At 37.6% G+C, this 26,534-nt stretch overlaps 1 protein-coding gene across 3 annotated transcripts in view; it reads left to right on the top strand.

The window, feature by feature from the left end:
- Positions 1–18,872, top strand: part of COL12A1 (collagen type XII alpha 1 chain) — a 109,211-nt gene extending 90,339 nt beyond the window's left edge. The window contains exons 54-65 of one of the 3 annotated variants that reach the window (XM_016141684.2): positions 473–526; positions 1,583–1,678; positions 2,883–2,936; positions 3,314–3,367; positions 7,322–7,375; positions 8,775–8,846; positions 11,978–12,013; positions 12,121–12,187; positions 13,272–13,460; positions 14,399–14,467; positions 15,459–15,629; positions 16,634–18,872. In XM_016141684.2, the coding sequence (XP_015997170.2) occupies positions 473–526; positions 1,583–1,678; positions 2,883–2,936; positions 3,314–3,367; positions 7,322–7,375; positions 8,775–8,846; positions 11,978–12,013; positions 12,121–12,187; positions 13,272–13,460; positions 14,399–14,467; positions 15,459–15,629; positions 16,634–16,644 (927 nt within the window). In that variant the 3' untranslated portion in view covers positions 16,645–18,872. The remainder of the gene's footprint in view (positions 1–472; positions 527–1,582; positions 1,679–2,882; positions 2,937–3,313; positions 3,368–7,321; positions 7,376–8,774; positions 8,847–11,977; positions 12,014–12,120; positions 12,188–13,271; positions 13,461–14,398; positions 14,468–15,458; positions 15,630–16,633) is intronic. The other 2 variants (XM_036219481.1, XM_036219479.1) reach the window with 2 other exon arrangements.
- Positions 18,873–26,534: the final 7,662 nt, after the last annotated feature.

The raw sequence follows: 26,534 nt of genomic DNA, 5'->3' as shown, positions 1-26,534 counted from the left end.
GTAGGATAACATTATTGGATGCCACTATCATATTTATTTTCTCTTTGTTCAGTGGTCTTTGAATTTTTATTACTAAACTACATTTTCTGAGATTCTAAGAGATTCAAGATACTCTTCTTTTTGCAGATTATTTTTTCTGAAGAATGCATTCATATAATTCCCAAATGGATTTTTCTCTTTACTATATTTAAGCAATGCTTACTTTTTCTAATAAACCTCAAATTTTCAAATAAATTTTGAATTTGGTAACAAGAAAAGCTCAGAATGTAAAAATGAGACACAGAATATACAGAGTTTTGAAATTCTTTCCCCATATATTTATATAATATGAAATATTTTGTAACTGTAGAAGTATTGATTGTATGGAGAAGTATTTATTGTATGGAAAATTCTTGAAGAAATTTTTATATATCGGTTTGTTCTTATTTTTTTTACATTAATCTTAAAATGTGCTCTTAACTATTTATTTTAGGGAGGACCTGGCGCTAAAGGTCCCAGAGGTGAACGAGGTGTCAGTGGGGCAATTGTAAGTATATTTTAGAGTGCATTTAAATGTCATTTATATGTTGAAGTTTGGTTGTTCAAATTATGTGACCTCAATTAAGTTAATTCAAGTTTAGTATGCCTTAGGCAATATAATTTCCTCTGTCTTGTCTCTGGATGTCAAAATGATGGATCAAAGAAAGAAATGTACAGGGCATCTCACTGCTGAAGGAATTGTACATGGGAAATCTGCAGAAGAACCGAATGGCTCTGCTGCAACATAGGGAAGCAGAGGGGGTGACCTGGCCATCAATCGGAAGACCTCGCAGGGAGCAGAGTCCTAACAGAGAGTTGGAGAGGGTTGAGAACAGTTCTGCTGCTGTTTTCCACCTGTCTCAGAGAAAGAGCTGCGGCCACATATGCATTCCCTGGGGGTTACTGGCCTTTTCTACTAGTTACACACTGGTTTTCCATAAAACAAGCTTCTTAGGAGGAATATATTATAAAGATAATGTGTAGATTTTGTCATAATATCACTAATGATAAGCTAACCCAGTTAGGAAAGGGCGAGGCTGGGATCCTAACCAAGATCTGTCTGACTCCAAGTTTGTGCCTTTTCCACTTATGTACATTACAAAGAAGCTCCAGCCTAGAGTATCTACTCAGTGGATGGATATCTGTTCTTTCCTCGCTTGATTTCTATATATGTTGGTTACAGAAATAAGCCCAAGTCTGAGGGAAATCAGGACTAGCTTGAAATAAATTAAATCCAATGAAATTCGAGATTTGATCTTATGAATATATGAATATATTATATTCAATGTATTTAATTTCTTTAAGAAATTTACTTCTCATAGGACTTTTGGAAATTAATTGTTGCTGTGAATTTATTGCACTTCCCCATTGTTCTTTTAAATAAGTTGTAAAAGGAAGAAAGGAATGACATTAATGAATACCTTTATAGATGTATAGGCTTCTAAAATGTTTGCAAAGATATGATTAGTGTCTTCAGAGTTATGAAGACAAGTTCTGACTAGATGTTAGTGCTGGCTAAGCATTACACATGACTTTATAGTTGTTTCTCTCTTGTGTATTTTAGGGTCCCCCTGGCCCTCGTGGAGATACAGGGCCTCCAGGCCCACAGGGTCCTCCAGGCCCCCAGGGACCCAATGGACTCTCTATTCCGGGAGAACAAGTAAGCACAAAGGCTTTCTGTATTAAATGAGGATGGTGGATTAACACTGAGTTTAACTGGAGCATTTTTTACTATATTTTGCCAAACAAATGTTTTCTCAGAGAACTCAACAAGGTTAGTCACTGAGATGACTTCCTATGATGACTATAATTCCAGATATGTAAATAGTATATGTAATATGTAACTGTGTAGAGAATATTATTACTTATTTGACCTTTAAAATTTTTTTTTATAAGTAATATGTATAACCTTCAACATTCTGAAAGCTTTCAAACTGCTTTCAATCTGTAGCAGCCCTGGAATACTTTTCTAATGCTTATGACCTCAAGGCAAGCTTGCAAGTATTTATCTAGGTCATTACTTCTTTTAACGAAATTTAAATAAAATGTTTACCTTTTGTTCCAAATGCTAATCTGAAATTATCAGATTTGTTTTACCTTAAGGCTTATATTTTATTTAACTAACTTGTTTTTATATACCTCAAGATAAACAAATATGGTATTGGATAAGAATATAATAACTGCATAGTTCTTAAATTTCTAAATTCCTTTTTAAGATGCCATAATAGAGGACAGATATATTTTTTTGGCAGTTAAAATAAAAAAATGTGTATCTGATATAGCTAGAAATAAATGAGACATGAAGGAACGAGGCTTTCTTTCAAAAGGGTTGAATGCATCTACTTTTAGCTTCTTATGTACAAAAGAAAAATTTTAGAGGCTTTACCTTTTTTTAGTACTACTGATAGTAAATTAAGTTTTTTGGTTTTAATTAATTCAGCTTGCCTTTGTAATAAGTTTCTTCAAGCATGTAGTTATAAAGACCAAAATTGTGTTATTTTCTTAGAACATTTCATTGGATATCTATTAAAATTAACACCAAATTAAATATATTAAATAAAAAATAGCTTTTTCCCATAAAATTTTATTTCTACGAAAGTCACTGATGTTAAAGGATATTCTTTTAAAGTAGGTATATTATCCCATAATTACATAAAATTATCCCATAACAAGTGGAAATTATAATGACATTTATAGTTTAAAAAGTGAGCATCAATATAAAAAATGAGTTATTCATCTCCCTTCAAAAATACTCTTCCATTGGATTTATGAAGTGATGGAGATTTCAGAAATGACTCATGTCTTCCTTTTTCACTTAATCTCTGTAAAACGCCTGGGAACTATTTTCCCATTGCTTTCTCCAGGGTCGCCAAGGGATGAAAGGTGATGCTGGAGAGCCAGGACTTCCAGGCCGGGCAGTGAGTTGTTCTCGAAGTTGCCTTTTCTTTCACTTGTCGAGTGTCATTTGAAAGTTACCTTTGTAGTGCCTTGAAAGATGAACCAAGGTTAAGCAGCAAAGCAAAAGACTGGCTATGTGCTTCACGTTACTTCCATTTCATACTCTGGTCTTACTCATCAAGTTTCTGCTTGTTGGGTCAGGTATTTGCTTGTTGACTGAGCTTCTAAAACATGGCTGGCACTGTGCTTGGTACTGGTTTTCCATTTCTTTTCAGAGCTCCCTGAATTACCTTTCTTTCTTTCTTATCTTTATTTTTTAACATTTTGGAGCATAACAAGTATCTCTTCCCACACAAGAACTATATTAGTGTTTCATTGGTTGTTTCTTTTAATGTAGGGAACCCCAGGCCTACCTGGCCCACCAGGACCAATGGGACCTCCTGGAGATAGAGTAAGTTTTCCTGGGCAAGCTATAATAATGTTGGAAATGATATCACACTGCTGCAATTAAGAGCCCTCGACAATTCGTTTGCATGGCTGGAAAGCAGAGTTTACATATCTTGCGGAAGGCTGAAAAACTATCAGATCAATCTCAAGTTCTATGAAACAAAACGGTGGGATGTTAGGAGAGTCCTTGAAATTTTAATTTTGGGAAAACGATTTGTTTTATCAGATTTATAAGTAGTCTATAAAAGGAATTTAAAAGGATTAGAAAGAGATTTAAGAATCTTAGGGAATTGTTTAAGATCATAAAATTAACATCTTTGTTATGAGATAGCTTTTATGTAACTCTGAGAGTAGTCTTTGTTTCCAGGGCATTGACCACAAAGTCAGGCCATCCTCCTTACACCTTCAGAACTCAGATACTGCCTCTAAGCCTTGATGATGAGATAGACAACTGGTACTTAGCGGGGGGGGAAAATGCCTTAAAGGGTAAAAGCTTTCAGGTTTGCTCTTGACTTATGAAAACAGTGCAGGAAATCCATGAATACTTTGATAAGAGGTTTTAGAACCAAGGAACTAATGACTTTTCAGTATCTTATGATTCAGAAAACAGTCTGAGAGTAGTCTGTATTCTTACTAATCTAAAGTTAACATCTATGACTAACAGCAGAATCTGAGAGGGCCAGTACTATAATAGCTGTCATTAAAAACATTAACTTATTTACCTTCAAACCTCTAAGACCCTGCTGGGCAGAACAGGAAGGTCATTCAGATGGGTCAAAAATTTGCCCAGATAATACCAAGCAACGGATGATATACCAATGAGATTTATTTGCTCTTATGCCTACTTGTGAGTATGAGAGAGAGAGAGAGAGAGAGAGAGAGAGATCAAAGAGAAGACTGTATTCTCTGGGAGTCTGGGACCTAGAGACGACATACACACACATATACACACACACTCTCTCTCTCTCTCTCTTACACACACACACACACACACACATAATAATATGATGACTTCGAGACTGGCATTGTTTTTTTGAATTCTTGTTTCACAATAAAAGACAAAAATGAAGATTGCAAGGGTGACAAGTCAGTCTATTCAATAGATAACAAAACCAAAAATGCCACAACGAACAGGTACTGATGGGCTGACTCACTTGCTGCTGCTACTACTGAAGCCTGTTGGCCCATCACACTCTCCCAGCGTGGGCTTCATGCAGACGTGGTGGGTTGCCAGTGCAGGTCCCACCTACCTGGTCTTTTTGAACTGGCAGTTCAGGCAGCCATCACCATCATCACTGCTTCTCTAAAAAATGAATGAGTGGGAAGGACTATGCCTTTTCTACTCTCAAATTCTAATCTGAGAATCTGACTTCATGACGAGGTTACCCAGGTCCCTTGGGTTGTGAGCAAGGAGACTTTTCAGGAAATAGTTCTTATCTTTCCCTCACAGCCTTATACACCTCTACACCTACTCACCACTTAGTTTCCTACCACTAATGCTGAAAGTAGGGTGCACAGCTGATAGAATTTAAGTTTGGAAAGTTAGGAAGACTTTGAGTTTGGACATTTTAGCTGAAAAAAAAAAAGATAAAGATAAAGAAAGAAAGAAACTTGAACCCTGTGGGGGAAGAGGAGAGAAGAAAATTCAAGAGAACAAACTCAAAGACTATGGGGAATAAGTGTGGGGAAGAAGACTTACCAAGGTGGAGCTGGTAGGGACATGACGCATGGGTCATCTTCAACACAGATGATGTTCAAATTGAGACACAGCTTTGTGGAGTGTTAGGAAGTAACAAAATAATTGCAAGTACAGGTATCGGATACATGTGTATCTGTGAAGACAACCATAGGTCGTCTGAGCCACCCTCCCATTGGGGGAAAGCAGCAATAATTGCTGCAGCTTTGAAAATAGAGAATAAAATAGCACAAAGTTCTGCAGGTGACTCATAGCCCTTCTAGGCCGTCAGACTATTACTATATATAGTACTATATGTAGTTATATTATATATTGTAATATATGTAGTTATATATACATATAGTAATACATATAATATAGTAATAGATATCAGAATGTAATACTATTCAGCCTTAAAAAAGAACGAAAACTTATAATTTTCAACGACATGAATGGAGGACATTATGGTAAGTGAAATAAGCTAAGTACAAAAAGACAAATACTGAATGATCTCACTTATGTATAGAATTTTTAAAAAGTTTAACTCATGGAAGTGGAGAGTAGAATGGTGATTGCCAGGGGCAGAGGGGCAGGGACTATGGGGAGATATTGGTCGAGGGTACGAAGTTTCAGTAATGCAGGATAATGTAGGATCAGAAAGTTCTGGAGATCTAATATATAGCATAGTGACTATAGTTGATAATATTATTGTATAGTTGAAATTTGTCAATAGAGTAGATCTCAAATGTTCTCAGTATACTCAAAAATGATAACTATGTGAAGTGATAGGTATGATTATGATTATGGTGATTACCTTGTAGTGCTAATTATTTTACAGTGAATAAATGTATCAAAACATTACATTCTATACCATAAGTATATACTTTTTTTGGGTCAATTATACATCAATAAAATTGGAAAAAAATGTTATTAGGTTGACTGAGGGATTATTCAGAAATCCGATAGTTATCTAAAAAATAAAAAAGAAAAGAAAAAGAAGTGTCCTATATAGCAGTTGGAGAAATTTAGATGGAAGAAATGCCATTCAAACTGTCCAAACAATACTACCAGTACATTTTTGCTTCTTAAGTGGCTCTCAGAAGCAATGTTGATGTTATATCAAATGAACTTGAAGCTTGTTTTTTTTGTTAAGCAGGCTTAGATCTTCCAGAACACAGTCTGAAATTTTTATCTCTATAAGTTTCCGAGGAAAAAAAAAAAATTGGCAGGAGGGTTAGAGTACTTTTAACAATTTTAAGGAAATAATTTAAACTTCCTGTTGTAAAATCAATGGCAGTGTGGATACTTAATGCAGGCAGTGATCCAAATATTCTTGATTTTTGCTAGAATCCAAGAATATAGATGAAATTATCTCTTATTCTCTGCAGAAAATGAGACAAAAATCTCCTTTGACAGAGGAATGCAACAACCATAAAAAATGATCTGACTCAGAAATCCTAGGCTGGATTTCAGAGACCTGCTTTTGGGATGAATGTTAACTGGTAGCATCGTGACTCATTTCAGGCAGAGGTCACTTGGCACTGTGTGGAGATGGGGTGCTGGAGCCAAAGAGCTAGCCTGTGTGAGGTTGTCCTGTGCCCTGGGGATAGAGCTCTCCTTCCCAGTTAGCCCCGCGCAGACGAGGGCCACTAAAAAATTAGCTGAGGACTGAGGATTTCTTTCGCTCCTAGTGGGGAGAGTGGTTAAGACAGCATTGCTTCTTTTTTTTTGGCGGAGAGGAGAGAAATTCACGAGGAGCAGAGACATCAGTAGTCCTGCCCTGGCTGTCTGGCTGTTGCTTACAGAATAAGGGAGTTTTCTAATCAGGTGGCTGGCCTCTCCTTCATCTTTTATGAGATCATATGTTTGTCTCAGCGACATTTCTTTTATCCCACTTTGATCCTTCCGGGGACAGTTTTTGGACATTGACTTTTTAGTAGAAAAGGTTAGTCTTCCTTTAGACTTCCTCACACTCTTACAAAAGCAAATGCTGGTATTTTCATTGAAAGAAATCCTTTCTTTGGAGAAGATTTGTTTGAGTTTCAAAATGCTTATGTTTTTAACTATCTAATGAATGCGTATAGAAATTAATTATTCAGTAAAAGCTATAAGTTAAATTGGAAAGCAGTTTTTTCTGTATCTGTCTTTATATTGAAAAGTTATCGGCAAACCACAAATCGGGTTCAATCCTTCACCGTTCACACTTAGCAACCAGTTTAGTGTCACTCGTTTTCACTTGGTCAGTATCTCACTAATCCATAATTAATTTTATTTTTACAATAGGGCTTTACTGGAAAAGATGGTGCAATGGGACCCAGGGGTCCACCTGGACCACCGGTAAGAAGGGAATGGGTTGTTCCCCTATCCCAATATTGCTGGAGAAGAGCCTGCAAACCTGGCTTTTGAGGTGCATTCCGTCTATGCTGTGGGGTATGCCATTGAGGTTGCTGTTTGTTTTTATTTTCCTAAATCAAAAAGGGGTAAGGAAAAAGTTGTTTTCAAATACGATCTTTCTTTTTAATCGTTATATTTGAAAAATATGGAAACATCCCTAACGAACTCAGTCATTAGTTAGTGCCTCAATCCTTCCATCCCCACATCGAGTGGTGAAAGGTTATGATTTCACCAGTAACTTCGTATTCCACAATTTTAACAATCTGTGGCATATGATATTTGAATTTTAAGAACATGTGTTACTGAATAGCTATCAGTTATTCTGAGGAAGTAAGTGTTACTCAAGTAAATCTTCTAATTAAAATCTTTACGGCAAATAGTGCAGTCAATGATTTTGAAAGTGGCATCTGTATACCTGCATCCAGGTGAGATCACAATTAAATTCTTCGAGGTGATGAATGCTCTTTGTCTTATGGCATGATATGAAAAATCAAGAACATATGTTAAAACAATCATTATTTATGTTTATATGTTCTCGGGTAAAGGGGAGTATAAATGTATAGTAAACTTTCACTCAAATATTTATTACTGAGCTTAATTAACATTTGCATAATTGATGAAGTAAATGATTGTTTTAGTAAATTTGGTGATTCCATTTTAGGAAAATTTTAGGTTTTAGAACATAATGTATATTGGTTAGTAGATATTATATTCTACTGAAAATATGGCTCAAATGTCTTGAACCTGTGTTAAAAGAAATAAAGAGAAATTCTTATGTTTTTGAGGGGGTAAAGGGTGCTGATGTGACAGAAGAAAGTGGAAATATGGTGAATGTACCAAAGAAAAAGTAAATTTCTAGGCTGAAAGTGCAATTTCCATCAGACAAGAAAAGACTTTGCCACAGTGGTGCTCAATTTAACACAAAACTGGCTACCTTCTTAATTTTTCTCCGGCCAAAGTTTTCATTCTTGTCTTCTGATGAGTTGTCTGGTTATGTAATAGAAATAAACTAAAAAACATTGATTGCTCTCTGCAGATTCACTTTGTAATAAATTTACTGGGACCACAGTCTGTGAATTGTGAAATCGATTATATATATGTACATATTTTTCAAATGGTTTCAAAATATATTTTAGAATTATGCGGTCCTTAAAGATTGAATGGGAATTTTCAAGATTTTTTTCTTTCATGTTAACTTAAAATTTGGTTTTACTCTTCTTTTATATGTGATTATGTGCTGTTTCATTTAAAAGCTCTTAAAGCTGGCCATCCTTTGTTAGTTTACTTTAGAAGGGATTTTTCTTTCATCACGACATTCCCTTTCCTGACCTGTGTGTTATAGGGAAGCCCAGGCTCTCCAGGAGTCACGGGACCAAGTGGGAAACCAGGAAAGCCAGGAGATCACGGCAGACCAGTAAGTGGACAGCTTGCATGTCTAGAGTCATTTTGCTTTTGGCCACTAGTAGAGAGGAGACTGAAAGGCTCTGGCATATTTATATCACCTCTGTTGTAATGTGTTTGAAGCATTTGTTGAAACTATGCTAAACCCATGGATTTAACTTGGTACTAGTTCTAAAGGTTTTCTCTCTGAGTTAGAATATTCTGGGATGAAAACTGTGGTCATAGGGGTTGTGAGCCAAGGCACATATTTCTAGACTGTATAAACACTCAAAGCTGGGTCAGCAGAATGATTCTTTTTATTTAGGAGTGGCGTGCTGCTTAACATAGAAAATTACATGATGGTGGTGCATGGTGCTTCTATATGCAGCGTGCAGATATTAACCCTTTGGCAGTATCGTGAAGCCAAGCCACTTGGTCTTTTCTCTTTCCTTGAGGCTGCTAAGAACATAATCTCAGAATGAAAAGGATTGATCTAATCTGCTTTTTTACTTTTTTATATAGCTCTGCTCAAGTTTACATCCAGTTTAACTTTCTTTTACTCAGATATTTTGGTTAAAATAAAATTTGAGATATCTTGTATTTTCAAATTAGTATTTCTAAAACTGAATTTGAAGTTCCTACAATACCCAGAAATATTTATAATGACTGTTGGGCTTCATATTCTTTACAGATTATTCCTTATTTGTATGTACAAAGCACAAATTTATTTTAAGCAGTATTTTTTTTTGTCTGAATAGAATTCTGAAATATAAAAATTTGTCTTAAAGACAATTAGGTCCAACTATTAGCAGTGACACAAACCTCTAAGGACTGTTCTCTGGACTGAACTTCTCTTTTCTTAAGTATTGTCCAAGTAATATGAACCCAAGTTTTAAAAAAAATTAATGTCAAGCAAGGGTAGAATCTTTATGTGTCATGGCTTCCCTTCTATGTTTACATAAAATTAAGCAAGCAGCATAAAGATTAAAGGACTCCTGATATACTTTATAATCTCTGTGTACCCATGACTTTATTACTTTACTGACTTTATTACTCTCTTTTGCTTAATGAATCATGGCAGAAACTTCATAAGAACAGTTAAAAGTACTTGGAACTTTTCTACCTATTCAGAATTCTATTTCATTTTACTATGACCAAAATAAGAGTCTTATATAAGAATGTTACTGACGAAATTGATGGTTATAGCCAGAAACTTAAAAGAAACTTCTACTTTCTTGACTTGAAATGTGATCTTTAGATGCTGGCAATAAAGATAATTTCTACAAACCATATTATATAGCACGATCTCAGAGCTGCAGTAAATTAAAAAGAAAATACCCTAAGAACAATCTTTAAGTAATAGTAAATGGGAAAAAAAATTCCCTGAAATTTACAAAAGGCTCCCAAACAATAATAACAGTGTTTCCATTAGAATCTAGTACTTTTGGCAAAGGGAGAGCCAAACTCCAGTTTTTCCTATGATTATAATATGGTAACATTCATTTGGACTTTATAGGCATCCTTTTCTTGCTTTATCTTTCTTGTTTTTCTAAGGTGGCAAATTACCTCTTCTCTTCTTCCCTATTCTGTCTTACCTTTAATTTCTAAAATCCAGACTAGTAGATGAGTGTATAAAGGTCTTAGCAGAGAGCTTGGCTCACTTGTGGTTAGCTTATGACATTAGCTATTATAACCGGTTGATATCTTGCACTTACAACACCTGATGTTGTCTAGTAGATGTTTTCAAGAACTGCTTGTGGAATATTTTTATTCGTTTACTCAACACCTGTTTGTTTAGTGCCTAAATGTGCTAGTCAGTGTTTTAGAGTCTGGGAATACGACAGTAAACAAGACAAAGTCTTCCTGTTCTGGAGATTCTAGTGGGTTACAGACCAAAAACATGTAAATAAATAATATAGTTTCTGGTGATGATGAATGACATGAAGAAAAAAGAAACAGACTAAGAGGTTAGAGAGTAATTATGGTGGTGGGGAGATGGTCAGAGCCTGTCTGAGGAGGTGACATTGGAATGAAGTGAGGGAACAAGCTGTTTGAAGAGTCGTGGGAAGAGTGTTCCAGGCAGTAGGGACAGCATGAATAAAAGCCTTGAGTGAAGAATGAGTCTGGCATGTGAAAGAAACAGCAGAGAGGCCCGAGGTACCCAAAGTCAAGAGAATGAAGGAGAGAGAAATGAAGACGAGGTCAGATAGATGGGCTGATGATCATGCAGACCATCTAGGCAATGATAAGGAATTCTTCTCCTAAGTGTCATGGGAGGTCTTTGGAGCCCAAAGAGTGACATGATTTAATTTTCCTTTAAAAAAAAATATCATTCTGGCTTCTGTGTGGAGAATATACTCTAAAGAGGCAAAACAGGAAGAAGGAAGACCAGTTAAGAGGATACTGGAGTAGTTTAGGCAAAAGTTTTGGAGACTGTAAGACATGGTTTGGTTTGGGATATTAACTGAACACCAGATTTGTCAATGGTTTGGATGTTCTTTCTGTGATAGCAGTTGGCAGCCTGTAAATACATTACTAAAGGACAAAAACTTCTTGCACTATAAGAAAAACTTTTTTCCAAGATCCTCTCATGGTCAGCGAGAGGCCTGATAAAGTAGGAACAAACATTCTGCAGTTGTATTTAGATATGGGACCACTTTTTGGATTGAATTATTTAATAAAGGAGACATATGGTTCCTTTTAAACCCAATGTACACACTCAAAAATCATTGGAAGAAGAGATATATGTTTAATTAGGAAATTGACAGAAAGCCTGATGGTTTTTACTAGAATCGAACTAAGATTAACCTCCTGGACAATCTACAATAGCCAGCTGAATTACCCATCCAGGGCAATGTAAAAGAAAGCGTCATGTTACTAAGGGCAATTTTTACCTGTATTTCAGTTCCAGGCCTATATTGTGAATGCTATCATAAAATGTATGCATAGTACATAACTTCTAAATTATAATCATAAAATTCACATCTCAGCACTCTTTTGGAGGACATGTGCTTCAGAGACAGGGTAGTGGTAAGAGGGGATTAGACTCCTTTTTACTGACAAGCAAAATGTGAGTAACGTTGCTCTCTTTCATCGTCATGTCAATCATGAATCATTTTAAACCATGTTTATCCATTTCTGATATATGAAACTCCTATATTTCAGGGTCAATCTGGATTGAAAGGAGAGAAAGGCGATAGAGTATGTATTTCTTAAAACTTGACTTACATTTATTTTGTGTGTTAAACATTGAAGTGCGAAACTGTAGCAATAATGTACTAATGATTCTTATTGATTTAATTAACAAGGGAGACATCGCTTCCCAAAACATGATGCGGGCAGTTGCAAGACAAGTCTGTGAACAATTGATAAGTGGTAAAATTGCTTTTCCTTTTTAACGTATGAATGGTTTTGGATTAATTGCAGGAAGATGCAGAGTTCGAGTCGTATAGTTTCTAAGATATATGTTTCTATTTCATTTTTGATGATCTCTTATTTTTATACATTGTCAGTTTTATAACCGGTAGGTAAGGCTAGTAATATTTTAATGATTGTCATTAAGATAAAATAATTACTCAAGATAAAATAAAGCCTGTTATATTTGGTCTGATACAAAAATCACATTTTAAAAGGGCTTTTCAAGTGTAAGATTTTTAGTGATCTTCATCTGGGTATATGGAAGCAGCAGACATTGGATCTTTTAAGTTATGAACTTTAAGTTATCCCATGACTTTTGGGAAGGAGGCCTGCCAAGATTAACTTGATCATAGAAAGTCCCTTTTGGTGGGAATATTCTTATTGCTTCCTTGTATTTCACAAACTCTTCTCAGTTCATGAGGCCCATTACACAGCAAAGCTCAGTGCTTCCAAACCAAGTGTGACCTTGAACTCAGATTTCTCTCTTCCAGAAGTCTTAATCAGTTTTTCCTGAAATGTGGTCCTAGGAACACCTGCATTAAAATTACGTGTGTTGCTTGTTAGACATGAGGGCTCCTGGACCATACTCTACATCTGGTGAATCATTGTCCTTGGAAACGAGCCCCAGAAATCTGTATTTTTCAACATATCCCACAGGCTATTCCAATTTACATCGATTCTCATCGTCCTAGGTGCACATAAGAATGGTATCATTTCTTAATTATAGAAAGGTTCTCTTTTGAGGGACATCATCTGGCAAACCGCAGGCCTTTCTATCACAGCCGTATTAAACTTGTACAACTCTTTTGTGTTTATAGCAATGCTTGTGGCTTACTTGGTCAGTATTTTGTGTAGACAGTTATTTATTAGGGATCGTTTTGTCCTTGGTGACTGCAGTGTTTTGTTTTATTTTTTTAGGGTTATAATTAGAATGTTTCCTGGAGGGGGAGGAATAGAGATGGATTTCACTAGACACTGAGAGAAACTAATTTTGCCTTCCCTTTTTGTGTTTCTTACTAACAAGTCTTATTTCTCTTTGTAGGTCAGATGAACAGATTCAATCAGATGCTGAATCAGATTCCAAATGATTACCACTCCAATCGCAACCAACCAGGCCCACCAGGTCCCCCAGGGCCCCCGGGTAGTGCGGGAACCAGAGGAGAACCAGGACCCGGGGGGCGACCAGGCTTCCCTGGCACACCAGGGATGCAGGGACCCCCAGGGGAACGAGGTAGGCATTTCTGGCTGCTGCATAAAGGATGGAATCTGCAAATGTAGGAGCTGGGGAAGGTTGAAAAGCATGTGGAAGACTGAACTTGGCAAACTAACTAGTCTCGACTGCATAGCCCCAGAAGAGCGGTGTGTCCATGAACCTGTTTTCTTCGGGCAGCCACAAGCCATAGAGATCCATAGCTAAGAAAACAGAAAGATTTTGTTAGGAGATTTCAGTAAAGAAAATGCTATTTTCTGGCCGTTGATGTTAATGGGAAAAACTGTATCTTGGCAAATTCAAGTCAGGCACTAAAAACGTATTAATTGTTGTGACTGGCAAGAGTTGGGCAGCGACTGAATATACTTAAGCAGCCCTACAGTTTTAGATTTAGAATGTTTCGGTCCTTTTATTTAGAGTCTGGCACTGGTTTTATGGGTTTCTTTGGCTTTAATTTTATGGTAGATACGTGTAATTGAAGGGAAAAAATAGGATTATCTGATTCCAGATGTTTCAGGACTCGGGGTACTCAGCTTCTGTCAAAGTAGTAGTTATCATTCGGAGAAAACTTAAGATATTTCTATAATTCTGATAGTGTGGATGCTGCACTAATAAGGCTACTAAAGATAAGAAACCTTTAAAATGTTTTTCAATGCATTGTAACTATTTGTTCAAGGTTTCTGTTCTTAATAACTGTTTCTAAAAAATATATTAGACATGTTTTCTTCAAATAATTTTTTTTCCCTGACTTGTAGCCAGATTTGTTTCTTGGCCATGAATCTGGAATTACACAAATGTCTAGAAAGAATTTGGCTTAAAGCGTGAACTTCTGTGAAAAATTACATTCTGCTTTCACTAAGGGAAATGAATTACTTGAATCAAGTATTATCAGTTAAAATGAAAGCTACATGTTTCCAGATAATTTTCCCCTGTGCTTTATCTTTTTTGTCCTTCCTTAGGTTTGCCGGGAGAGAAAGGCGAAAGGGGTCTTGGGTCTCCAGGAGCAAGAGGACCACCTGGTCCCCCAGGTAGGTCTGCTAACGCATCACATAATAAATAATGTTAACTATAGACAGAGCACACAAACCCCCAAGAGATCTAAAACTTCCTTCTCTTAGCTTCAGGCATGCCTATCATCATAGAATATATTTTAGCAAGAAGTTCAACTTGTATGACCTCTTCATTTCTATGTTCTCTTTGCTCAAAGAATGTTTGAATGTGTTCTATTAAGCATTCACTGTAACTTTAATTTACAAGGGTATGAGTTACAGTGACACAGAGGGTTGCTCCTTTCTTTCTTATGAAATTCCTGTTTGTTATGTTTGGCCTCACAACCTTTAAGAATGGTGTCATTTCTAATTTCTTCTGGTATTCTTCAAGATGTTGCTAGCAGACTGAAAAAAAGTATTCTCACTAAAAAGCCTGACATATCACACGATTTCACTTACAGTTTCTTTATTGATGTTTTGGAAAGAAAAAATAGTTACCACGTTATATATTTCTTTTACTAGACTGAAGTGATTTTATTTTCATTGTAATGTCCATGAGATCCTTGCAACCAAGGTCAGCCTTAGTGGTTACTTGTTTACATTTATATTAACCATAGTATAGATTTAGAAATAACATTGCTTACATAGTCTGGAGGTGTAGAGCACGCAGGCACTTACCTGTTTTCCGGGCAGTACAATGTGTCTAATACAGCCATTTCCTTCAGGTAGTCTTATCTCCGTGAGAGTGGAAGCAGATCAGAGAACTCATTGATATCTTTAGTTTGGCTTAATTCTTGCTAAGTCAGTTTTCTTTGAATGAAATCATGAAAATAGTTGGATGCCTGGCATTTACTTTTGATGAATCACTGGTAAGAACATTCCAAATTTTGGTTTATACTGGTGATTTCTTAAGGAAATATTTTCTTACTATACACTAGTGAATTGTCTAGTGGAAGTTCCAAAGTGTTGTTGATTGCCTCAGAAGATGTCTTTAACAAGAGGGGAAATATTTGTTTTAATGCCATACTAGGTCCACAAGGAGAATCCAGAACGGGTCCACCAGGGTCCACAGGTTCAAGAGGTCCTCCTGGTCCCCCAGGTCGTCCTGGAAACTCAGGTATCCGAGGACCCCCAGGTCCTCCTGGATACTGTGACTCGTCCCAGTGTGCCAGCATCCCATACAACGGGCAAGGCTATCCAGGTATGTTGTTGCCATTGCAGGAATTAAAGAATCTTTATAGAAATGAAGTTCCTTAGCATTGAAGGAAGGTTGATTTGAGGATTTCTTGAAGATATCAACTCTTCCAGTTGTATGTTTTGATTAGCAATATTGTTCTCTCTCAAAACATAAAACTATTTCACTGTTTGGAGTTGAATAATTATTTTCTTTCCCTTCCAATATTTCTGCATTTACCAAATCACATCATAAAATTCTCCTTATTTTCCTCGAAAGTTCAAAGAATGCTACCAATTGACTTTTATTTTATTTTATATTTTTTGCCTAACCTATAATTTGAGAACAGGGATTTGCTGAATCACTTGTACAATAATAAGAATATATATTCTTAAAAATTGTTTTGAGAATCTAATATGTAGGCAAATTATTTGATAACATGGTGCAGACTACTGAAATAATTTACTATCTCACTTTGTCCATAGAATTAATATTTATAAAATCTGAGACCTAATTTTTTAAAAGAGTAGTAAAATTCTAGTGTTTTGAATTTTCTTATGTCTGATTTTGGGGGAGGTACGGACAGGGGACATATGCTGATCTGGAAATAAGAAAAGAAAGTCATGCTGTGGTCAGTGGTGACCTTTTCATCAGCGCACCCTCAAGCATCTTGCAAGTTTAAAAATGATACTGCTGTTTGATATGGTTGGCTACTAGCATATAGTGCATGAGTAGTTGAATATCTAAATATCTATATATCTATATATTTATGTGACTACTTACATATGACCAAAAGTAATAATGAATCTTAATGTAAATTTCTCATGCAACCCATTCACAAAATTATAATTTAATGCTTTATAAAATAAATTTGAATTACTTCTGCCTAATGGTATATGTGAATAACTGGAAATATATGGATATATATATATATATATACTTTAACCATTACATACTTAGATGGATGTATATATATTTTTTTTTGCATAGTAATTCAACTTTTAAAAACTATCATCTTTGACCTGTTTCAGGTTCCGGCTAACAAATTTTCTAAGTCGCCAGTGCTGCTTACAGTTTGAATACATGAAAATCCTGTTTCTGAGATGTTTGCGCACATGCTTATTAGGAAATGAGTCTGTATGGAAATCTCACCACAGATATGGTTAACGAACCGGGTCAACATCATAAAGGAGGGTGGAGACTCTTTATACTAACCTCAATGAGACAAAAGCAGTGGTGTTAGTTTATAAGCCTGATGCATTTCAATAATAATGTAGAGAAATATTATTATTAAAAAAAAAAAAAGTTCAAATACACCGCCATGAGGAGCCTCAGTTGTGAAAGAGATGCATAGTAGAACTACTAACCAGCGGAGATCGATCGTGCCATTTTGAGAAAAACAATTAACCTGGTTAAAGAGAAATGTCTTATGTAAATAATAAACTAATTGTGGCTTGTAAATGATTTGTATGTGACCCTGTTCACTAAAATCACTTAACAATTCTACAGTAAGCTTCTGCATCCATGCCTGCTGCTTGCTCTATGCTGCAATAACACCGAATGGAATCGCCTCATCTCTTGCTTGTTAGCGATGTGTCTGATTCAGGGCACGTGTCTCATTATTATTATTTTTTTTGTACGTGTACTCTCATTTTGGGTTTTGTAATTGCAATTTTCAAACCAAAGTTACTTTTTTTTCTTCCTGTTTCGCTGTAGTCACTGGTGTTCCTCACCCACCAGCTGTAACTCAGTCTGTGGGAGAGAGCCACAGACAAATGTCATGTACTGTATATTACCTGGTTATAGTTGATTTTCACTTTCAGAGTTCAGTTTCTAGGAGCCACCAAAACTTCCCCTCACCTCCTCATCTTTCCCAACTGTTTTTTGAATTGAGGAGTTTGAAGTCATGAACAGTTACTTGAGGATTTGTGAAAATCCTACGTAGGTTCTGCGTTTACAGTTCTTTGGCCCAGTCTCTGACCCTTCCCAGGTATTTGTGCAAATGATTGTATTTACTGCTGGATCTTTAAAGGTTTTCTTTAAAAAGCGCCATTATATTATTTGAGCATCACCAAATTCTCTCTGCAAACGCAAGTAATCAGACATTGTAATTTATCTATTTATAGTTAGGAGATTAAGACTGGAGTGCCATCACCTCGGGTGATAGATTAGCTTTTGCTGTGTGTGTACCTTCCAAATCATGCCATAACTGTAATGTTGAATCGGACAGAGCCGTATGTGCCCGAGGGCGGGGCCTACCTGCCTGAGCGCGAGCCCTTCATCGTGCCGGTGGAGCCGGAGCGGACAGACGAGTATGAGGACTACGGCGCAGACCAGCCTGCGGACGAGCATCCTCCCCACGCGCGCTGGCGGCGCGCCCTGCCCCGCGGCTTGGGGCAGTGAGCCTGAGACTGCGCCCAGCGCGGCCAGGCTGGGGGGAGGGGTTGGGATTCTCATTTACAGGTCAGATAGAGCAATGTACGTCTCGTCTGCGATGTTTCTTCCAGCATTGCTTCAACCAAGAGTACCTTTCTGACTGTTACGAGAACCTTGTTTCTGCAAGAAGCCTAGCTCGCTGCACTCAATCTGTAGACATCTTTGCCTTAGCCCTTAAAATGCTTGCAAAATACTTTGTTCACAAAAGCTGCAAGGAGAGAACATGTCTTGTGCCTTTAGTTTGCATAGCGGGCAGCCTCAGTGAAACTCTTAGGTTAAGCAGTAAGTCCTGGAACCCAGAACTACTGTATATTTCAAGAGGGCAGTTTATCTTTTCCGATAATTATTTACAACCCAATTACACCGCGATTCAAGTAATTCCTATCCTAAAGCCAAAAAGGAGGGAAAAGTCAACTCCATTGCAATTATTTATCTTTCTCTTGTATCTTCTGTTATATATTATGGCATAGAATTCTCTCATACATCTCCTTTAACAACCACAGACGTTAAACCATGTAGCTGAAATTATTGTATCAATTGGATACAATTTCATATTGCCTTAAACCTCCTTGTTTTAGACACACTAACATTTATGCCAAATTGCAGATTATTCTGCAGAGGTGGAATTGCATGTTTGTGTTGTATATTTAGTATGAACTTTTTTTCAGAATATAATGTTTCTTAGTTATTAAAAGCAGTTGGAAATGTTTGCAAGACTATGAACATAGAATTGCTGCTTTTATATTTTAACTGCAGATTGTGAATTTCACTGCCTTATATTATTTATTTCTGAAACAAAAGAGGCATTTTTCAATAAAACTACTGAAAATTTGACATGCGTGTTTTTTCTTTGGCCTTTTGGACTGTTTGGACTGTTGGTTGTCACAACAAACAAGTTTATATCCTTGGATACGGTTACAAATCTTGCTAATATATTAAATTATGCTAAATAACTTTAGATTTTTAATGATATGGTGAAGTCATAGAAAGAGAGTAGTGAGAACCTTTAAAAGCCAAGCTGATTCCAAAGGCTTTATTACGAACGTAGAGGATGTGTGGGTTGGTGGAAAAACAACTAGGTATCCTAGGAGACCCCAAACAACCAAATAACCTTTAACAAACTACATGATTTCGTATGCATTTCATTACTTAACCTACTAGCATGTTTAATTGCAAAATGGGAAATTCCTTAATGGAAATTTTTACATTTAGTGATACCTTCCTTTTGCACTTTTACGAATGCAAATAACATCATTCTAAATATCAAAGAAAACAATGTAAATGTTGGTTTGAAAGAACCAACATCAGTTGAAGAGAGAGACGTAGTGGTAAAAAAATTTCCACAGAGCAGAACATCTGAGTTAAATACTTCCTGAAGACCAAGATCGAAAGGAATAGACAATAAATGTACTGTGTTCACCAGGTTTCAAGCAGATTGCTAAATTCATTCACCTGTAATTCCCAATACTGCAGTTTGAAAGAAGACACCCCTGAGATAATTCCAGTTCAACTCTTTGCTTTATGCAGGAAGAAACAGACTCAGCTAATTAGTATTGGACCAAGGTAAAAACTCTAGGTCTTGTGATTCTTAACTCTGTTTTCTTAACCCCATTTTATCACCTCATACTCTCTCCCCATCCCCCAGGAACACCTACTTTCTGGACAGGAACTCTCAAACCTCAAAGTTTTATGAATTTATTTTAATTAATTTATGATTCATTTGGGTTTCGTATGCTCTTTGACGAAGAGCACCAAAGGTAGGTTCAGTTCCTCATTGCTGATACAGGGCCATGTGGATTTGAGGCCCAAAGGAATTCCATCTCTCACTGGTTAGATGTGGGTTAGATCCTTGGTGCTGGCAGGCAATACACTGATAAACTACCTTCTAGTCTCTGCTGGGACAGGGGATGAGGGGCCAAGGCATTCCTAAGGAGGGGATAAGCACACAATTAATAAGCAGCTGAGATACATGTTGTGATTTTAATTTTCATAGTCTATTTATTTTTTCTTAATTGTTTGCTGAATCTTATGTTAAAATCATTTTTGTGATGCCTGATCAAGTGCAGGCTGACAAGTGATAGGGAGAAAAGGCCAGATAGTCTAGGTTGAAAAACTAATGGTTAAAACCTCACAAATTGAAACATGTAGGTTCTGGTTTATTTATTCAAACTTTTTTGGGGGAATACAGAACAACTTGAAACACTTTTCTAGCTCTCGGGGGAACAATATAAGAAATTTATTTTTTTATAACTTACATTCGAAGCCAGGGTGTTTATCTTTAAGACAGTAGCCTGAAATAACTGCAGTAAGAGATCGTAGCTTCTGAGGGTTATAGTAAAAAATGTTTTCAAAATTTCAAAATAGCACTTATATAGGTCCTAATTTCTGAGTAGTTTTTAGAGTATTTTGGACAATAGGATCAACAACTAGCAAGTTCAACCGGCAACTGCACATGTGTTTTCTCAGATTTGTGAGCATCTGTTTTTGAGTCTGTAAAGAATGATGTTGCCTTTGCAGTTGCTTTAATTTATATTTTATTTTTTTTGTACAAATAAAGTCAATGTAATTGTTCCTTAGTATTTGTTATTTATTATATCTGTCACACTATATTTGGCACATAAGATTATTTCTCAGTTGGTTTTAGTCATTTCTCCACAATAAAAGGTGTTTTGAATACTATCCTCATGTTGTCTGAGTGCCTTATGAAGAGTAGCCAATTAAACAACAACAAAAAAAAGCTGGTAAATCTTTTATTTTCAAAGACAATCTTTTGAAATGCAAATTAATATTGATCTCTAAATCACCTTAAACTTGTGGTTAGAAAATGAATTTAGATGTAAATGTCTAAGTGAACATTTTTAACCTTTTCACTCTTAGATTCAGGCTGCTGAATGCTATTGGAAAAAAATCACATGGACTTGCTTTCAGGGAGTGACCTATATGCTGGTCACTTACAGACCCTGTCTCCAACACTGATCTTTTTCCTGGTTCCATATCAGTATATCCAACTGTGTACCCCTCCTTGAAGTTCCGCAAACACCTCAAAATGAACACATCTGGTATTTAGCAGGATTAGATTCAGTTGTGACTGACAAAGTCACAAAATAACAGTGGTTTAAACAAGTAGAAATTTCTTTATCTCTCATGTTTAAGAAGTCAAAGTCCAGGGCTTTCTCAATCTTGCTGCTCTGCTTTTTGTGGTTTCTTTGGCTGGGTTAAACTTATGGTCCAAGATGCTCAGTAGAACTCTAGCTATTATGTCCATATTCCCTCTGCAGGAAGGAGGAATGAGTGATGAAAACTTCTTTTAAGGAAAGTTACAAACACAACTTATAAAAGCAATTTATACTACATACCATTACCAGAACTTAGTCATTTGGCTACATCTAGCTACAAGTGTGAAATGTTATCTTTATTTTGGTGGCCTTGTGCCAAACTAAAAATTAGCTACTCTATTACTATGGAAGAGGGGAAAATAAATACTGGGTCTACTCAAGGCTTTAGTCTTTGACACAATGTCCAAATCTGAACATATCTCCCCATAGATCAGATTTTCCTCCATTGTCCATATCAACTACCAAGTTTCTTAGGCTAGAAATTTGAGAATCACTGTAAACTCTTCCTCCTTTCACTTCTTACATCTAGTTAATCAATATAGCTGACTGAGCTCTTACATATTTCTCTTTATCACCCTGTTGTTACTACGCAACTTCAGGCTCTCAGGATTTCTTGTCATGGCTACGATAATAGTCTCTTAAATGTAGAGGGTCTAAATTAGTCTCTTAAATGGTCTCCTTTCCTGTAGCCTTGAGTCCCCTCAAATAAGCCTTCCATAAAGATGCCAGGGTGATTTACCAAAGATATAAACCTGACCATGCATGTTATGTCCCCGGTTCAACATTCTTCAAGTGGTTTACTGGTTTATTTGCAAGTCATGACTCTGTCTGTCAATTCCCCCTTTCTCTTTTATAACCAACCTTTCCACTGGACAATCTGGAATTCCCACTCCATTCTCAATGAACTTCCTGACATCCTTAGCCTTTTAAGTGAACAACCCCAGCACCTCCTGGCATGTCCCTGAAGACAGTGCAGAGACTGTTTATGCCCCCTAGATGTGGTGGGTAGGAACGTGTCCTCCTCACACCCCAGCACTGTTTCCAGACCAACAATCCTTCCTTCTTCAAAAAGCCTTTATTGTTTAGGATCGTACCCAACTCTTCACAGCTGTCACCTATTTACCTCATGGTCACTCTGCCCCATTCAGTAGAGGCTTTAGTACTTTTATCCACCCCAGCATCTGCCACGTCGGGGTATCTTAACCATCCATGTTGAATAACAAATCTAACATTATCTCAGTTATTTAAACAATCTTATTATCAAAGACTTTTTCTTTTACTCAACTTCAGCTACTCAGTCTCTCCAAGGTCTTGTCTTGGACTTGTATCTAACTCTGCTACTTTGAAATCACTAATTGAGACCCTCTACTCTTCTTGAGTTTCTAGATAACCTACTCGAGTACCTCCACTGCAACAGTTTTCAGCTTCATTATGACACTCAATGCAGTGAACCTTCCTTGTTCTTCTCATCCATCAGCTCTTCCTTGTCTTCCCTTCCTTCCTGGTCCAGCTTGGATTCCACTTCTTGGTAACAAACCAGTTTATTGAATATCCTTAATATCAAGGAGTGCAAAAATAGTTTTATTCTTCATTAGTCACTGCCTAAGGTTATGTTCTGTTGAATATTCTTTTCCTATCCCTTAACATGCCTCAGATAGATCCCATTGCTTTTAGGTTATTTGAAGCATGAATATTTCAGTCAAGTCCAGTGCAATTTAATCCACTCGAAAATTTTAATCTCAAATTCAATTTTGTCCTTTTTCTTTCTCCCTTAAAGTCAGAACTTAGACTTAGGGATGTGTACTGCAGAGGTAGTATATCAGCTGCCTCACTCCAGCTTCTCAGAATGAGTTAGGGAAAGAGGACTAGAGGAAAAAGAGGTGAAGCTTTATTCCACTTAACATGTGCCACTAGAATCCTCTCTTGAATGTCAGTGCTTACTGTGTGACACATGCCCAAATGCTGCTGCTCTTGCTGGGTACCTATGTATGTTTCTTAGAGAGGCCTGCAGAGGCCCTGACCTCTACCTGGTTATTTCCAAAATGACTTCTCCCAACTCCCATTGAGCTTTTGCTCCCACGAAGCTTTTGCTTCTTTCGAGCCAAACAAAAGAAGAAAGTCTGTTCCTGCAAAAGCCCTTTTTCTTCGTTGCCTCCCATTGAACTTCATGTCCACTTTGTGGCAGAGCTGAAGAAGAAAGAATGCCACTGGGACTTTTTACTCTTTCTGAGAACCGCCAAAGACAGGAAGGATTGATTATTTCTTATTCTGGGCTGTTATACACTTGTGCTTCTTTTCATGGTACTTTCCTACTGTTGGAGAAAGATCAAGAGTATGTGACTGCTGGTTGACCCACAAGCTGGACCTAGCTTGGAGGCCTCTGCCCATCCTTAGAATCTACATTCTGCCCACTATTCCCACACCGTTTCAAGGACAGAGCCTTGAGACAGTAAGAGGTTATTGAGAATATCTGGACAGTATATATGACTGAACTCAGTTAAGGCCTCTGTATAAACTTTTAAGATCCTGGCAAGTAGGTGAAGAGATCTCATCTTTCAGCTGTCCAAAACAAACCTTTTAAGTAAGTTCACTTGTTTATTAAACTTGCCATGTACCTATCTGGAGCGGTCTGCCTCTTTCTTTGATCTCTCTTTGCCCTCTGTGTATGGAGGCCAGTTTCAGATTTCACCCAGGAAGTGCTTGAGATTTCAAACCAACAATTGCTGAGACAGCTAGGAGACTGGAGAAATGGGTCTTGGAAAAGAGGCATTCACGTGGGATATCTCACATTGTCCCTCAGCTTCTACAAGGGGAAGGGTGGCCCATAAGTTAAATGCTTGTACACTACTCTGAATACAGGATGCCTGGAAAATGCAAGCTGTTTTTGACATACTCATTTAGGAAATTGTGCATAGCGCATTGTGGTAAAGAAGAGGCAGGAATGGCTACCACAGTGGGCTGGCCTCTACTGTGGGCAGTTCAGCTGGCTACCAATGTGCAGTTAGAGGCCGAACTCAATTTAGAAAGTTGGAAGAAGAGTCAAGGTTATAAAAGGATGTGTGGCTATTTACTACTCTTCTAGCTTCAGGTTGGCAGACAAGGTAGGAGAGCAGGACAATAAGTTGGAGACCTTAGTGTGCCATTTTGCAAAGCTAGGAGAGTACAAGGTGTCATGGATTAAGGTCCAGGCACTGTTATAAAACACGTTTGGAGTATTAAGAGATGGAATCCTTGGGAAACTGAGGAGAACAAAGAGGAGGATGTTGTGGTGATTGACAATAAAATGGATGAAACTCCCTGAGCCTTCTGACCCTAATACAAAGAAAAGCAAAAGCATAGTAATGTCAATCCCAGCCGGTGGGGCAGACTGCAATTCAAGAAATGTTCATGATGAAACAATGTACACCGACTGAACTTATTAATGTAGCTGCCAAGTTCAAGCAAAAGGCCAAGGGAAATTTCCAAGTATGGTTAGTACGACTGTGAAATATGGGGGTGATGGCATTTCTCTGACAAGGCAAGAGGCAAAGAAAATAAGCAGCGTCACCATACGCCCTGCCCTCTGGCAGCACCTGCAGAGTGAGGGGTGAGGAGTACTTCCAAAACATTCATTATTTTATAGATTAGATTATTCTAGCCTGTAGGAAGGGTTGGCCCAATGACTGGGGACCTGGGCACATGGGGTGCTAGAAATCTACAGAGGCAGTACAAGAAATGTGTAGGGAGTTAGGAATGAGACAGTCCATCTATGCCCCTATCTTTGAAAACCCTGATCAGGCCACATTTATTGAAGAAATAAAAGCCAAAATAATTCAGTTCATCCCTAGTACCTGGTATGGGATGCTGATAACCATACTGAGCTCAGTCATGGGACAAGACATTTATGATGTTGGGCAGATCATCAAGCCGCTTTTGAAAAGGCAAAAATACTGGTGAAGTGGGTTAAATCTCTGGACATCTTTCAAGCAGGGCTACCCTTTGAGTTAGATGTGACTCTGGAAGGTATGGGTTGAGCACTGTGGCAGAAAAACAGTAAGAGAATGTACCCCTAGGTTTTGATCCAAGCTCTAAAAGGGAGCAAAACCCCGAAATACCCCCATGAAGCAACAATTCCTAGCTGTGTACACAAGTAGTATCTCTCACAAAGAAACAGCATATCATAGTTAGAACTTCTCTTGCTGTCAAGGGGTGGGTGAGAACATGTTCCATCTACCCATCTTTGTCATGATTCGAACCCCCACTTTGACCAAGTGGCGTGCCTGTCTACCAGCCCATTGTCTACCAGCCCATTGTCTATCAGCCCATTGTCTCTAGAAATGCATGTACTACTTGGTCCTTAGAGTATGTAGATTATCCAAATGCTCCCGCCTCTATTCTCATAGTGCCCCTGTAGAGAGGGAATGGGGGAAATTCCCACAAATGCCTGCTATAAAGATGGGTCTAGCTGGAGCAACCCATCCACATGGACTGCAGTTGCTATTCATCCCAACACTAATACCATCTGGATGAAAACAGGAATAAATTGCAAGTCAGAGGGCTGAACTCAAGAGATGTTCGACTCATGAGCCCTGGATGTTAACTCCTTGCACTGACAGTTGGGCTGTTTAAAGGAATGAACCCTATGGCTCAGAACATGAGAAACCAAGAAATGGATGATTATGAATAAGCTCTTGTAAAATCAAAATATGGAGAAAGACATTTTGGTTTGCCTGCCTGCAAGAGCTGTAGGTGGTCCTCACTGCCTTCCACATTTGGCTCTTAGGTGCTGACACCCCCTGGTAATCAGGAAGCTGATGCCCCCATCCAGGTACGAGCCCTAGCAATGGACTCTACAAGGCCAGAGGGCAGGGCATAGACACAGTAAATTGGGTGCATGGAAAGAATGGCCACCCTTGTGCCTGGATGGAATGGCATGTTGTTAAGGATGCCAGATTGCCCTTAGAATACAGTGATTTGGTTAATGCAGTAACAGCATGTCCTGTGTGTTCTAAACGATACCCAAGGCAACTGCCAAAGGAGTCTGGGGCCATCTACTGAAGTTATCCACAAGTGAGGGACTGGCAAATTGATTATACTAGCCCCTTATTTTTGAGTAAGGTTTTAAATATGCCTTGGTTTGTGTGGACACTGTACCTAGCCTACTCTAAGTTTTCCTCTGTCGCATGCAAAGCAGGCTGCTACCATTAGAAGGTTAGAGAAACTGAGTGTCATGTACAGATACCCTCATTGAATAGACAGTGATTGGTGTGTGTGTGGTGGGGGGGTCATATTTCAGAGGTCATGATGTGCAACATTAAATGGAGGTTCCATCTCCTCTATAACCCACAAGCAGCAGGGTTGGCAGAAAGGAAGAATGGAATGTTAATGTAGCAGATTAAAT

The sequence above is a fragment of the Rousettus aegyptiacus genome, unplaced genomic scaffold (genome assembly GCF_014176215.1).
Source record: "Rousettus aegyptiacus isolate mRouAeg1 unplaced genomic scaffold, mRouAeg1.p scaffold_m13_p_1, whole genome shotgun sequence".
Classification (NCBI taxonomy): Eukaryota; Metazoa; Chordata; class Mammalia; order Chiroptera; family Pteropodidae; genus Rousettus; species Rousettus aegyptiacus.
Note: the sequence above shows the minus strand (reverse complement) of the source record. Positions and strands in the feature narration are given on the sequence as shown.